The following is a 15209-nucleotide window of genomic DNA, read 5'->3' as shown; positions in this document are numbered from 1 at the left end:
TGTCGCTCATCTTGAACGAGCATGCCGGATATTGATCTCTTCGCTAGCCTATACGCTGGGCTGTTTGGGGTTTCACACGTGATGCAAAATATTTTAGTTCCTTTGCTCCTCTATGTAACTTTGATCCCATATGTAACATTGTATAGTCCCGTTCTAGTCCTTGTGAATCTTGTCACATTGTACCAGGCTCTTCAAAGGCCCTACACAATAATAATAATTATTATTATTATACTCACATGAGGTGAAAACGCTTCGATACATCGATGTCCCATTCAATATCTGACGCCGACGTGTCTCACATTTTCACCATCCCACGTCAGGAGTTGAAGAGTCAGCATGAAGTGTAAGTCTCAGCTTTCGTGATACCAACACAAGCTCTAAGGTGAAGAGAACATTAGAAGGATAACGTCTATGTGTATGTGAGTGTGTGTGTGTGTGTGTGTGAGTGTGTGTGTCAGCTTGTGTATGAAGACCTGTATGCGTGTAGGTGCTTATGGGTATGCTCAGGATATGATAAGATTGCCATGTGTCAGTTGATTATAGAATTCACATATAGATGTTTGACGTGACGAATTAGCAGAATGTGCCTCCACTTATTTAGGGAAACATAAATGCTACTGATTATAAAACTTACCTCCTACGGCAAGTTCTTGCTATTTGAATTATTGGCATTGACGTTGGACACTTTGTGTGCTTGGAAGGAAAATTACAGTTTTGAGACTTCGTGTTGTAAGTGAATCATGGATGACTGTGAATGGAATTCGGAGAGTAGCGTGGCCTCTGATGCACTCTCACCTTTGGCACCATTAGTCATATGGACCAGCAGAAGGTCTACTGCGTGTCCTTCACCGCCAAATATAGCAGCATCATACGGCACATCTTATGGAGCACATCACCACGCAAATGCTGAAAGCGGCAATCAAGGAGCGACCTCTGAATTCTCCTACGCATATTATCCTCCTCAGCGTTCCTCATTCAGCTCTTGCAACACATCAATATCTACCTCCGATGCCCTTCAAGATCATCCTTTGATGGGGGACGTGGCAGACAAGTTCAGGGAGCAACTACCAGAGTTCCAGAGAAATACAAATGCAAACGCTACTGAAATTTCAACAACAGTTGTAGAAAACCCATGCTCTTATCCCATGACGTCGGCAGTGGACACTGACAACAGATCGCAGGACAACAGTCACCAAACTACTACCTATCCCGTCTCAGTTTCAGATCACTACACAGGCCATGGTCAAGTAGCTTATGACTTGGAAGATGTGAATTGCTCAAGCAAGTCTGCCGATGTGGACTTTCACATCTACGGACGTATTCCAGTATCTCCTCTGTCGTCTAGCTTTTCTGAGGATCCTAAACATCACGATCTCCAAGCGTTCAACAATATTCCCACCTCTGAGTCCTTTTCGGAGGAAGATTGTCAACTTCAAATTGACCTTTCTCTACCTGAAACGTTGCTCAGCAAGGAAATAGATAAGTCACGCGATCGCCAGCATGATAATTCGTTCACTTGTAAAGTGTGCGATAAAACCTTCAGTAGGCGATATAATCTGACCCGACATGAAACGGTTCACTCAGGTGTGAAACCTTTTACGTGCAAGTACTGCGCTAAGTCATTCCGTGATAAATCCGGTCTTACCCGTCATGCACGTGTCCATACCGGGGACAAGTCGTTTAAGTGTGATCACTGTGATCAAATGTTCACCGAAAATTACAGCCTACGAGTTCATGAACGTACGCATACCGGAGAGAAGCCTTTTCAGTGTAAATTATGCGGCAAGGCATTCACGCAAACATCACATCTCAGAGATCATGAACGCATCCATACTGGAGAAAAACCGTTCAAGTGTAAAGTATGTAACAAGGCATTCAGACAAAAATCAAATCTCACACGTCATCAACCCATACATTCTGGAGAGAAATAATGTTTGTGCAAGGAAAGTGGAGAGCCTGTCCATAGAAAATCCAGCCTCGCAGCACATGCACGAACCCATTCCTAAGAGATAGGGATCATGTGTCAACGATCGTGGCAAATCTTTCGTTGCGAAAAACTCTCTTTGAAAGATTAAGAACGGACAAACACTCTTAAACAGAGGCTTTTTGAAAATCATAGGAAATCACGAATTTTATGTCCGTTTTGAATCGTTAGTAAACTCAATGCCGATGAGAGGCTGATCTGATCTGCATTTTAATACCCGCTTGCTTACACGCTGAATTCACCAATAATAATAATGTGTAACATCAAAAACATTATTTTGTGCCATTGTATTTAAGCTGATATGTACTATTTTATTCCATGTTGTCCTTTGCACATCTTACACAGACGGAGCGTATTTCCATTGTAACTAAGAAGCCCTTTCGAATGTCGAATGCTAGTATACTACTTCAAGAGCACGTACGCCTGGTATGGATATTTGCGGTTGCGGAGGAGATCTGCTGTGTTCAAGTTCGCGTCTAACGCTACAATTTTTCGGTCTGTATATATCTTTTTGGTCCCATGTGTAATATTGTATAGTCCTGTTCTAGTCTTCGCCCGTCAAATTTTCTAATACTATCTCAATGTTCATTTGCTTGATGAAAATATACGAAAGGTATAATTGACTATCACCACCAGGACTCCAACCCAGACACTGGATGATACCCAGCAATGCTCTAACACTGAGCAATGGTGTAGTGGTCATCCAAGCAGCAACCATTCAACACTTTCTTCTGACTTCGAACTTCACGCTTCCTGTGAATTCGCACTGGCTGGTGGGACGGAGTTCTCACTGCAACCCACACACTCACAAGTGTCAGCTTTTGTGATCCCAAAACAAGCGCTAAGGTGAAGAGAAAAATGGAAGGATAGTGCGCGCGCGTGTGTGTGTGTGTGTCAGCTTGTGTATGAAGACCTGTATGCATGTACATGTAGGTGTTTGTGCGCATGCGCAGGATATGATACCATGTGTCAGTTGAATATAGACAAGTAGCATACATATCGTGTATTGTTGTACTAATTGTTTTTTTTACATAGGATTGAACTCATAATACTCATTGGGTTGATATCTTCGCAGGAAAAGTGTTGGTTCCCCACAAGGGGACTCGCACTTTCCGCCGACTGACTTGATACGTGACTGGGAAGTGGTGATATCTTGCAGGTTTGCTGGGTGGAATGTTCGATTCACGTCTCGTGTGCTCTTGGTGGCAGTCGTGAGTCAATCAAGTGTCAAGTCAGTGTTTCGCTATGAATTCATGACCTAAATGCCAACACTATCTCGTGTTGGTATATTCCTCACTTCTATCTCCACCAAACTTTGCTTCAAAACAATAATTATAAAAATGACAGCTAGAAGAGAAATATGTGACGCGTGGTAACACCTTTGGGTCTTGCACTGCGCTCGCAGTTCATTCTTTTTTCTTTTTTTTCATTGAGTTCAATAGAACAAGAATACTACATGTACAGTTGAACATCGATTATCCGACCACCTCTGGGCAGACAACTGTCAGGCGGTGTTCAGATAAGGCAAATGTTCCGGATAAGAAAAAAACTGTCACTCACACACTTTCAGTGGTTATTACTAGCCGCACGACCTTTTTACTTTTTACTTTTCAAAATTTTCGTATTTTTTGAATGGCTCACTACAGGCACAGTGCGTACTCTACGGCACGTGCGCCCAAAAAAACTGTTACGGATAATCGAATGGTCGGATAGTCGATGTGCGGATAATCGATGTTCAACTGTATATCAGTGCTAAGAACTGAGACTAATGTTGAAGATCATGTCACATTTTCCAAAGCCTAACTATGATATTTCACAGAAGGCGAGAGAACCTCAATAAAACGATGCTTCAATTGATACCTAACAACAAAGAGTCTCATATTGCACAATCTCAAGTCTGGTGTTGAAGAGTTGGCATGATTATGAATGTTCCAAATGTTGTGATTCCAAGTTAAAAGTTGCGGTGAAGACGAAATTTGAGCGAGAGTGTGTGGGTTGGGTGTTGTATTGTATGTGATTGAGTGTTTGCGCATGATATCACAGGATTTTGTTATTATCATAGCGTGTTACGTAAGAGGAGAGTACTACAAATGGATGTGAATGGTTTTGACGGGACACTGTTCGACTGTACTTAGTAAGGGGGACCACCAGCTGCTACTAATTACAAAACCGTTGGCTACAACTAGGGAGAGTTGCCTCCTATGGTACCTGCGCTCCTGCTACTTCCAAGTCTTTCTATTTGTTGTTTTGAAATAGGATATTTCGCATTGTTAGAAAGGATAATTACGGTGGTGAGGATTGTTGAAGTACGTAAATCATGGACGATTGTAACTGGACTTCTGAGGACAGTGTTGACTCTGATGCTTTTTCAGCACTGCCTCCATTAGTGATATGGACCAGCAGAAGCGCAGTTGCGTGTCCTCCACCGCCAACTGCATCAGCTGATAGTATACCTCACTCAGCTCTTCAAAACGCAGGGATCGATTTATCCTGGTTCGCATCGCAGTTTGCGAATCAAAATTCACTGGCTGCGATTCGCTTTTCGTTTTTTATCGCCCAAAACTGCGATGCACTACAAAGACCAGTTGTGTGCAGTCTACATGCGACTGATGTACACACTGCTGACTAGGGAGTAGTATTTTACTACTCCAACCAACTGGCCTGTCCTGCTCAGTCCGCGCGGGTCGCGGACTCGCGGATCGCGCTCTTTCGATTTTGGACACTGCACTAGCACTGGTCGTACATGACTGCAGTCTTCTGAAGTTTTGTACACGGCGGTGACTTTTCCTGATGTTCTTCTTTCACTGTCAAGCTCAGTTTGTTTCTGTTCGACAAGGCACAGTTGAAGTAGATGGTTCTTAGTCTCATGTAGCCAACATGTCAGTGAATCTGATCAGTGATTCACTGCCCAGAAGAGGGACAAAGAACTGGACGCGCCAGGAATGTCGATTCGTTTCGATGAAGAAAAGCGAAATTCGATGCGCTTTGCACGAAATGTCCCGATCGTTTGAGCGCTTTCCTGAGGTTTCTTTGTCGAAGGAATCAGTGGAACTGCCCTGTTGAAAGACATTGTGTTGTGAAGAACTCGAAGACGGATGGACGCTGAACATGTAACGTGCCCAAGCGAAAACTCTAACGTAAATATTCAGGTTGAACATTCGCTTGGAAAAGCAAATAGCAACTGCAGCTATTGTCCTCTTCTTTACGAAATCCTGCTATTGTACAGCTATACATGTAAACTTTTGATGAAGGAAAATTGCTAATCAATACTGGGAGTTGCTAGTCAATTGTAAAACTGTGTAGCAGTGACTGCTATGCAAAAAAATCAAAGTAAATCGATCCCTGTAAACGTATACTTCAATAGTGGCAATCAAGTAGCCACATCAGAAGTCTTCTCTCTGCATTATTCTCTTCAAAGCACCTCATTCAGCCCTTGGAATACACAACCATCTTCCTCCGGTGTTCTTCAAGATCATGCACCCATGGACATGGTGGCACACAACTCCAGGGACCCTCGACCAGAAATCCAGAGGAACAAAGATACAAAGCCCAGTGATGCTTCAACCACAGCAGTCTAAAACCCTTGCTCGGATCTCTTGACATCGGCAATGGACAAACATCAAACTAATACCAGTTACCCAACTGTTAACTGCCAGCTCGAAATCGTTTCAGATCACTACACAGGCTATGGGGAAGCACCGCTTCACTCGGAATATAGCAAATACTCCAGAAAGGATGCCAATGTGGACGTCCATGCAGGGCATGTACACAATTTCGCACATTTTCCAATATCTTCCCAAGCGGCTAGCTCATCTGAGGATCCCTGGAGTCAGGACCGTGAAAAGATCAACAATCATCACACCTCTTAGCTGTTTTCTCTTTCAGTTTATCAACTTCAAGCTGCCGCTCGTCAACCAGAAATTACACTCTGCCAAGAAGCCGACAAAGCGCTTGATCGGCATCCCGATAGGCTTGATCGTGGACATTCACATCCAGGAGAAAACCCATTCAAATGTAAGCAATGCGATAAATCACTTTCTACTCAATCTTGTCTAACTTCTCATGAATGTACACATCCAGAAGAGAAATATTTCAAGTGTAAAGTGTGCGATACAAATTTCACTAATGTACGTAATCTTACCCGTCATGCACGTGTCCATACCGGGGAGAAGTCGTCTAAGTGTGATCACTGTGATCAAATGTTTACCCAAAATTACAGCCTACGAGTTCATGAACGTACGCACACTGGAGAGAAGCCTTTTCAGTGTAAATTATGCGGCAAGGCATTCAGACAATCACAGCATCTCACAGATCCTCAACCCATCCATACTGGAGAGAAGCCATACAAGTGTAAAGCATGTGGCAGGGCATTCCGCACAATATCCCATAAATATTACTGTAGTACAAATCATCAACTAATCCATACTGGAGAGAAGCCATTTTCGTGTGCGGCATGTGGAAAGTCCTTCACTCAGAAATCCAGCCTAACACGTCATGAGCGGATCCATCCCTGAGAGAACCTCATCAAGGGTCAACGATCGTGACAAGTCTCTTGATGCGAAAAACAGCATGGAAGACCATGCAAATGCTAACACCGCAGGGATCGATTTATCCTGGTTCGCATCGCAGTTTGCGAATCAAAATTCACTGGCTGCGATTCGCTTTTCGTTTTTTATCGCCCAAAACTGCGATGCACTACAAAGACCAGTTGTGTGCAGTCTACATGCGACTGATGTACACACTGCTGACTAGGGAGTAGTATTTTACTACTCCAACCAACTGGCCTGTCCTGCTCAGTCCGCGCGGGTCGCGGACTCGCGGATCGCGCTCTTTCGATTTTGGACACTGCACTAGCACTGGTCGTACATGACTGCAGTCTTCTGAAGTTTTGTACACGGCGGTGACTTTTCCTGATGTTCTTCTTTCACTGTCAAGCTCAGTTTGTTTCTGTTCGACAAGGCACAGTTGAAGTAGATGGTTCTTAGTCTCATGTAGCCAACATGTCAGTGAATCTGATCAGTGATTCACTGCCCAGAAGAGGGACAAAGAACTGGACGCGCCAGGAATGTCGATTCGTTTCGATGAAGAAAAGCGAAATTCGATGCGCTTTGCACGAAATGTCCCGATCGTTTGAGCGCTTTCCTGAGGTTTCTTTGTCGAAGGAATCAGTGGAACTGCCCTGTTGAAAGACATTGTGTTGTGAAGAACTCGAAGACGGATGGACGCTGAACATGTAACGTGCCCAAGCGAAAACTCTAACGTAAATATTCAGGTTGAACATTCGCTTGGAAAAGCAAATAGCAACTGCAGCTATTGTCCTCTTCTTTACGAAATCCTGCTATTGTACAGCTATACATGTAAACTTTTGATGAAGGAAAATTGCTAATCAATACTGGGAGTTGCTAGTCAATTGTAAAACTGTGTAGCAGTGACTGCTATGCAAAAAAATCAAAGTAAATCGATCCCTGCACCGTAAACAGAAGGCGACCTGTTTCGAATGTTATGGCAAATGCTACTGATAGGTCCGTTTCGAACCGCAAGTAGCGTAACGATCTTTTACAGCCCAATCTGATATCGATGCAAAGTGCACTGCTTCTAGGCCAACTTCCACATATGTGTTGTGAACCCTCTAAGATTCTCTAAATTGTCAGGATCGTACGACCACACGGCACGAGGACAACTCTTTTCTTCTCAACAGTATATTTCACTTCATCGAATAATTAACAATGAACACTAATAACACCAGCTATTTATAGCATGCAAAACAGCGTACAGGCAAAAACATACGCATTTTAAATGGGACATAACAGCTTTTGCAGTAAAAACGCACACAGCGCATATAGCGTATGCTATGCGCCATTAGCGGTACGGCGGAGTCGAAATACAACATTGCAATGAATACAATGCCATAAGCGCCAAGGCCTTTCCCACTTGAGAACTGGTGGTTTGCAACAATATGTAGCATTACAAACATTACCATTATCATTGTATTCCTGTTGATATTCACTGGTTCATTCCTTTTTATCCATTGCACTTCTTACACAGAAGGAAAATGTTTCCATATTTACCATGCATTAAAACCTCTATTTCGCTTAACAATCCTGTATGGTTTAATCAGTCCAGTTTTGTAGTCGGATACCCTACTTCTGGAGCAAGCATGCCGCTTATGGATGTTGTCGCTGGAAGAGGCGCTGTGTTGTTTTCAAGTTCGCACATGATACTAAAATGTTACGTATGTACATGTATGTACCCTTGGTACCCTGTTCAAAATTGTATGATAACATTTTTTTCCTTATCAATACTCGTGAATATCTATCTCACTGTTCAATTGTTTGATGGAAATATGTGAACGGGAAATTTCCGTTCACTACCAGGACTCAAACCTGCAGCACTAAGTTTTGACCAGCAAATTCTTTTCTCTATTCATATTTTGTTGAGCTTGAAGAAAGATATTGTATCAAGCAATGCTCTAACACAAAGGTATGTTGCAGTGGTCTTCAAAGCAGCTACTGGCCAACACTTGCCCCAAGTAGTTCAGTAGGGGTAGGTTGCACTTTTTGAAGCTCCCGTAATTCTTTTTTGGTAGAGCCCAGCCGGCATCAGGCCGGACTGGAGGTAGTTTCCGTAGGGTAGCAGTAAGGTTTTTTAGTAGTGCTCGTAGAAATTGGTGATCTCCGCCATGCCTGGGGCCACCACGAGAACAAACACTCGCGCGACTGCCCTGAGTGATGAAGAGCTGAGGCTGATGGCGTCGTTGCCGGGCATTGAGGTATCTGTAGTAGAAATCCTGAAAACATTGGCCGCATTTGTCTCGGAACCGGCTGATCGGGAGACGCGCCTAAACAAACGGGTTGACGAGCTGTCAAGGCAGCTCAAAGATGTGAATGAAGAGTTAGTGTCTCTCCGAGAATCCGCCATTGCCTTGCGAAAAGCTACCCCAAGGCCAGTTCAAACACAGCAGGGTACGGGTGCGGATCAACCTTCGCTTCGGCGTACCAAAGCAGGCAGTGCGGGTACTGGTACTCGAAAGCATGACACCACGATGTCCCGTAGCGTCCCCAGCAACATTTCCCGTAGCGGTGACGAGTGTGAAGAGGATGGCAGCGTCCCCTGCAACATCTCCCGTAGCAGTGACGAGTGTGAAGGGGATGGCGACCAAGATGCCATCCCCACCAAGTCCCAGACAGATGTGACAGAATCCAAGCCAATCTTCCATGTTATTGAGGATGACTCATGGAAGCTTGTCTCCTCAGAACGACCCAAAAACAAGCGTGCTGTGGTGTATGTGGGCAATATCGCCACAGATAGCACTGAGAGCCACTTCAGGCAATTTATCAAAACCAGGAGTGAGTTTCTGGGCGCCTCCATTCCTGTCCACACCTGCAGTGTATGGCTGTCAGAAAGTGGGCGTGCTTCCGCAAGAGTGACCATCGATGCCACTTCACTCTCCACAGTGACAGCGCCCAACTTCTGGCCAAGGCCCGTATACTGCAGGCCATGGAGGTTCTTAGAAACCAGCTCTGAGGGCAGCACCAGCAGTCGCAACCACAGCAGCAGAAACAGCACCTCTGCCAGTGTTCTGACTAAACAGCAACAGCAACAACAGCAGCCGGGCTCAACGTCCTCCTCCTCCCCGCCGCCCCCACCACCGCCGCCACCACCACCGGCAGACTTCATCTCCACTCCACTACACAGTGGCCAAAAACGGAGAAACTCCCACCTTTCCCCACCAGAGGCTGGAGACCTGAAGAGATCGAACGGATCTGCGCCACAACATGACCAGCATGATGCGCAGCCACCCCAGCAGGATGCCCAGTCCTCCCATGCCCAATGATGGATTCCAGACCTCTGCGACTGCTAGTGACTAATGCATTCAGCCTGAGCAACAAGATAGGTGCCCTGCAGCATGCAATCCTGCAGTATAATGTAGACGTGGCAATAGTAACAGAAACGAAGCTCTGCTCAGATAATTCCTCCCATGAGTTGACCATCCCAGGATACTCACCCCCTATAAGGAAGGATCGAGATGCCCATGGTGGCGGTGTGGCAGTGTGGGCTAGGAGTGAACTATCCATTACCCACCACGACGATATAGATTGCCGTGATCACGAGCTCTTATGGATTTCCCTGGCAATGCACTCCGGAACAAAGACTGTTCTGGGTGCGCTCTACCGGCTTGGCTCTTGTGCAGAGACAGACACCAGCCTGATGGACTACCTAGACAACACATTGGATGATGTCCGCCGTCTTGGCAGCAATGTGATAATTGCAGGGGACTTCAACGTGCATAATTCCATCTGGCTACAGAGTAGCAAGACTACCCGAGCCGGTGAAAGCCTGGAGGAAGTCTGCGCAGCACATCATCTTGTCCAGCATGTCACCCAGCCAACCCGCGGCAACAATACTCTCGATCTTATCATCTCCGATTTCTCACACCCCGTATGCACCACAGCCTATGCACCACTTGGACGATCTGATCATGCCGTTATCATTGCCGAGTTTCTCCAACAGCATCCACGACGCGAAGATCCTGCTGTTCGACAGGTTTGGAAATACGCCCTTGCTGACTGGCACCGCCTGAGAGCCTATCTCCGCAACATAGACTGGCCCGCCAAGATCCATGGGTGTGCGGAGCAGTCCTGTCAGCGCGTAACTGATGTCATCATGCATGGAATGAAACAGTTCATACCATCCAAAGAGCTTGTGGTGCACCAATCCAACCCTGTATGGTGGACACCGGACTGCTCTAATGCCAATCATGCCAAGGAGCGGGCATGGAAGCTGTGGAGACGCAATCCCCGCAACGATAACCACAAGGTCCAGTACATCACAACTGTTAACCACGAAGTGGAAGCGTGTCATGCAGCGCGATTAGCACATCAACGTAGAATTCGCAACAAGCTTACTGCAGGTTCCCTCCGGGACAAAGAGTGGTGGTCAACCATCAAGAGCGCAGCAGGCAAGGGACGTTGCTCTGACATCCCCCTGCTGACCAACTCTGCAGGACAAGAGTTCCACTCTTCTCGTGAGAAAGCCGAGTGCTTTGCAGCGCATTTTGCGAACAAGTGTAGCCTTGGCAATAACGACCTCTGTGCTGCTGACCTGCCTGACCTGCAACGACCTGCCTATGCCACGCTAAAGCACATTCACTTCCGCGCAGCAACGGTCAAACGGCACTTGGCGAACTTGGCTGTATCAAAAGCAACTGGACCGGATGGCATCTCTGCTCGTGTGCTCAAGATGTGCTCATCTGAACTTGCAGACCCACTGGCAAAGCTCTTCGCCCTCTGCTTCTTAGCCTGTGTGCAACCTGGGGCATGGAAACTTGCCCATGTAGTCCCAGTTCACAAACGGTCCTCCAGATCTTTGGCATCTAACTACCGACCAATATCACTGCTAACGATCATGTCGAAAGTCATGGAGGGCATTGTAAACACGCAACTGGTTAACTACCTAGAGAAGCATGAGGTGTTGCCAAACAGCCAGTTTGGATTCCGACGTGGTAGAGGAACCGCAGATATCTTAACGGCTCTCCAACATGAATGGGTCCACACCATAAGTACTGGCGGTTGTGTCCAGGTCCTCGCCGTGGATATTGCCGGTGCGTTTGACCGGGTATCGCACACAGGAGTGCTGTACAAAGCAAAGCAGGCCGGCGTCGACGGACGCCTGCTTGTATGGCTACAGGACTACCTCACCAACCGAAACATCCGCGTTGTGGTTGGAGGCCAGACGTCAGATGCTCAACCCATCCAGGCTGGTGTCCCCCAAGGCAGCATCCTAGGACCCAGCCTCTTCCTTCTATACACCTGTGACATTGAACAATGTTTAACTCCAGGAACGCAGCTGAGCAGCTTTGCAGACGACACCACACTCTACAGCTTAGTACAGCCAACTGACGATCTCCAACAGTCCACCGCCTCCCTCCAAGGGTCCCTCAACAGTCTTGAGGAGTGGGGCCGCAAGTGGCGTATCTGTTTTGAGCCAGCCAAGACACAGCGCATGACTCTACATCGCAAGCACGTTCCCCCCTGCACTCCACCAGTCACCTTTGGAGGTGAAGCACTCCAGGAGACCGATACCCTGAAGCTGCTGGGAGTCATGCTCGACCCTACTCTCTCCTACAGAGCGCACACTCGCAGTGTTGCACTGCGCGCCTCCCAAAGGCTGGGTTTCCTACGAAAGGCAGCACCCATCCTGGACGACCATGGTCGAGTGACGGTCTACAAGGGATTCGTGCGACCCCTACTTGAATATGCCCCACTGGCCTGGTCGAGCGCAGCCGCAACTAACATGGCCCAGCTGGACAAGGTTCAGCAACGTGCCCTGCATTTCCTGGGACCTGGAACCATCCTCCAAAGTCTTCAGCTTCGTCGGATGGTGGCAGCCCTGTCATACTTGTTCAAGCTGCACTCCATTCCAGGGCCTCCCCAGGTAAAGGCCATGCTGCCACCAACCAAGCCCCCTGCCGTAGCTAGCATGTGCACACGGCAAACACGTCAGACGCACCATGCCTTTCAGCTGAAGTGGACACCCCCTCGCACAGCCCCTGACTACCTCCTGCGATCCTTCCCCTTCTTCGCCATCACACCCTGGAACAACCTGCCTGCGGACCTCCTGCTTCACGAGCCTCATTCAAGACGCCTCCAAACCTTCAAGGTCAACGTATGTAAGGATCTAATCCGAAAGAGATGGCTGTGGTCCACACAGTACCTGTGACGATGATATTTAGATTTGAGACCCATTTAGTATTTACCTCTCTACTACTACTTGCTTGTTATGATTATTGTCCTCTTTCTTCATTTTCCCTTCTGGTTTAGTCATTACACGTATTAATTTTATATTATTTGGTGCAATACTAGCGCCCCTTTCTCGCACCAAATTATTATTATTGCTACCTGACCATGCAATGTTCCCTTTTTTCGATGCCAGGTTGCAACGCTAACGCCGAGACCCCTGGTCGGTCGAGTTGCTCCCTGTACATCGGCACGTCGTCCCTACATCCCCTGTGTCTTGTCTTGTGTTTGTCTCCACATGTCTCTATGTAGGGCTGTGTTCCCAATAAAAAAATAAAATAAAAAAAACTTTCTTCTTACTTCGAAACTCTCGATTACTTTGATTTGCCACAGGCTGGTGGTTCGCAGCCCTCGCCGTAACCAACACACTTCCAAAACAATGTAGAACGTCGTGCCACCCAACAAAACGAAGCATTCATTTTTCTGAGACCAAGGTACAGATGGTAAAGGTCTGAAAAAAATATTGACAATCACCACCAGGACTGGAACTAGAGACCCTTTCCTATGGCCAGCGATGCTCTATTTGATATCTCAGTTCGAAAAACATATCCTACCCCACGGCATCAGACCAGTGTGAGGTTGAAAAGTTGCCTGTTAAACATATCCTACCCCACGGCATCAGAAAAGTGTGAGGTTGAAAATTTGCCTACTAAAGTCACAATGTTGAATAATGCAGAGTTTTATACACCTACCTACAGATGCACCAGCCTACTTCAGGTTTCACGCCCATTTGAGGTTAAATTGAGAGTTATAATAATGTTCAACACAGTGTGATCACGTGACAATCTTATAATTACACTGTAATGAACCTGCGAGTTTAGAGTAACAACAAACTATACTAACTCAGGGTAACAACAAAATATACTTATCTTGTTCCACTGTAACACAGATTAATCAATAGATTCCGTACGTCACGTGACCATAATTTCGGATTCTTCGTTCAGGAAAAAACGTGTAATTTCCTGCCTTGCAGGTTGCGTTTTTGTTTAGAGATGACGTCAAGTGACACATACAGGACGTGATATTTTTAGTTATTTTGTTTGTGAGAATGAAATTGAAGACACCACTGCAGCTGTACTTATGGTTGATAAATATGGTGGTAAAGACACACCTGGCAATATGGCGGTAAGCACACGCCTGCCCACACACGCTCTCAAGGCTGCAAAGTTCTGGCAGAGATCTCTCCTTCTCACCACCACCACCATCAGTTCGCGCCTAGCGCCTGGTCGATGCATGGCTGGCGGTATCCGGCATAGCAAATTGGTACATCAAGTAGCGCATGGCACATAGATGATGACACAGCAACGACATAGCTCGATTGCGACGTACGTTTCGTCCCCGCTGGACTCATCAGGCAATCTTCTTCTTGGATGTCTTCATACGGAGCTTGACTCGGGAGAATGAAATTGAAGACACCACTGCAGCTGTACTTATGGTTGATAATTATGGTCTTCAATTTCATTCTCCCGAGTCAAGCTCCACCATATTTATCACCTATTTTGTTTGTCCACAGTGTAAAAGGTAGCAATAGCCTTTGCGTTAAAATCTTCTTTACTTCTATTGTCACCTTAATTTCATTCAAGCACAATAACGGGATGATACCACAAATCCAATATGAATGACTCGGATGGAGAGCCAAGAACGAATTGATAGAAAAGAAAGGGGCCAAGTAACTACAAGCTACGCTATTGTGTCCACTAACACCACCCGTAACTTGACGATCGGCTTAAGCTATAACAGCTTAAGCTATAACAGCTTAAGCTATAACAGCTTAAGCTATAACAGTGCTCGACACAGACCAACGGTTCTGACCTTCTGTACATCTAATTGCAAATCAACTCTGGCACGCATTTCATGTTGGAGTGCATATCCAAGACGTGCCAAAGTTGATTAGCAGTTGGTTTTAGAACGCCATTACCTCTCCCGTGTAATGTTATCGCATGAGCAAGGTCGTCACGTTACTAGTGGTGTTAACAGACATAGTAACGTAACTTGCAGTTCCTTAGTACTTTTCTTTTCTTGTAAACACTATGGTAATAGTGGAGATATGATCAGAGACAATTAATATTGTCATTTTATACCAGGCTCTTCCCAGTCCCTACATAAAATAATTAAACTCACAGTAGGCAAAAACACTTCCATTCAACGATGACTCAATACATACCTAACAACAAAGTGCCGCTCTTTTTCAACATTCCAAGTGCGGTACTGGAGAGTCCGAGTGAAGTAAAAATCTCAGCTTTCGATTCCCAAAACAAGAGCTGAGGTGAAGACAAAAATGGACGGATAGTGTTTGTGTGTGTGTGTGTGTGTGTGTGTGTGTGTGTGTGTGTGTGTGTGTGTGTGTGTGTGTGTGTCTAGTAGCAAGTATTACCTTCACTGGGGGCAGGGGTACCTGCAGTTGGATCCAGGGACGGATACCATGATGC

The 15209-nt window shown here is 46.1% G+C and overlaps 1 protein-coding gene across 1 annotated transcript; it reads left to right on the top strand.

Annotated features, from left to right (window-relative positions):
• Positions 1 to 740: 740 nt before the first annotated feature.
• On the top strand, positions 741 to 6498 carry LOC135826782 (zinc finger protein ZFP2-like). Its single transcript, XM_065339388.1, has 2 exons — positions 741 to 1899; positions 6212 to 6498. Exons 1-2 carry the CDS (start codon positions 741 to 743, stop codon positions 6496 to 6498), a joined length of 1446 nt encoding a protein of 481 aa, XP_065195460.1.
• Positions 6499 to 15209: the final 8711 nt, after the last annotated feature.

This window comes from Sycon ciliatum, chromosome 10 (genome assembly GCF_964019385.1).
Source record: "Sycon ciliatum chromosome 10, ocSycCili1.1, whole genome shotgun sequence".
Lineage (NCBI taxonomy): Eukaryota > Metazoa > Porifera > Calcarea > Leucosolenida > Sycettidae > Sycon > Sycon ciliatum.
The sequence above is the reverse complement of the archived record's forward strand: the minus strand, read 5'-3'. Positions and strand labels throughout refer to the sequence as shown.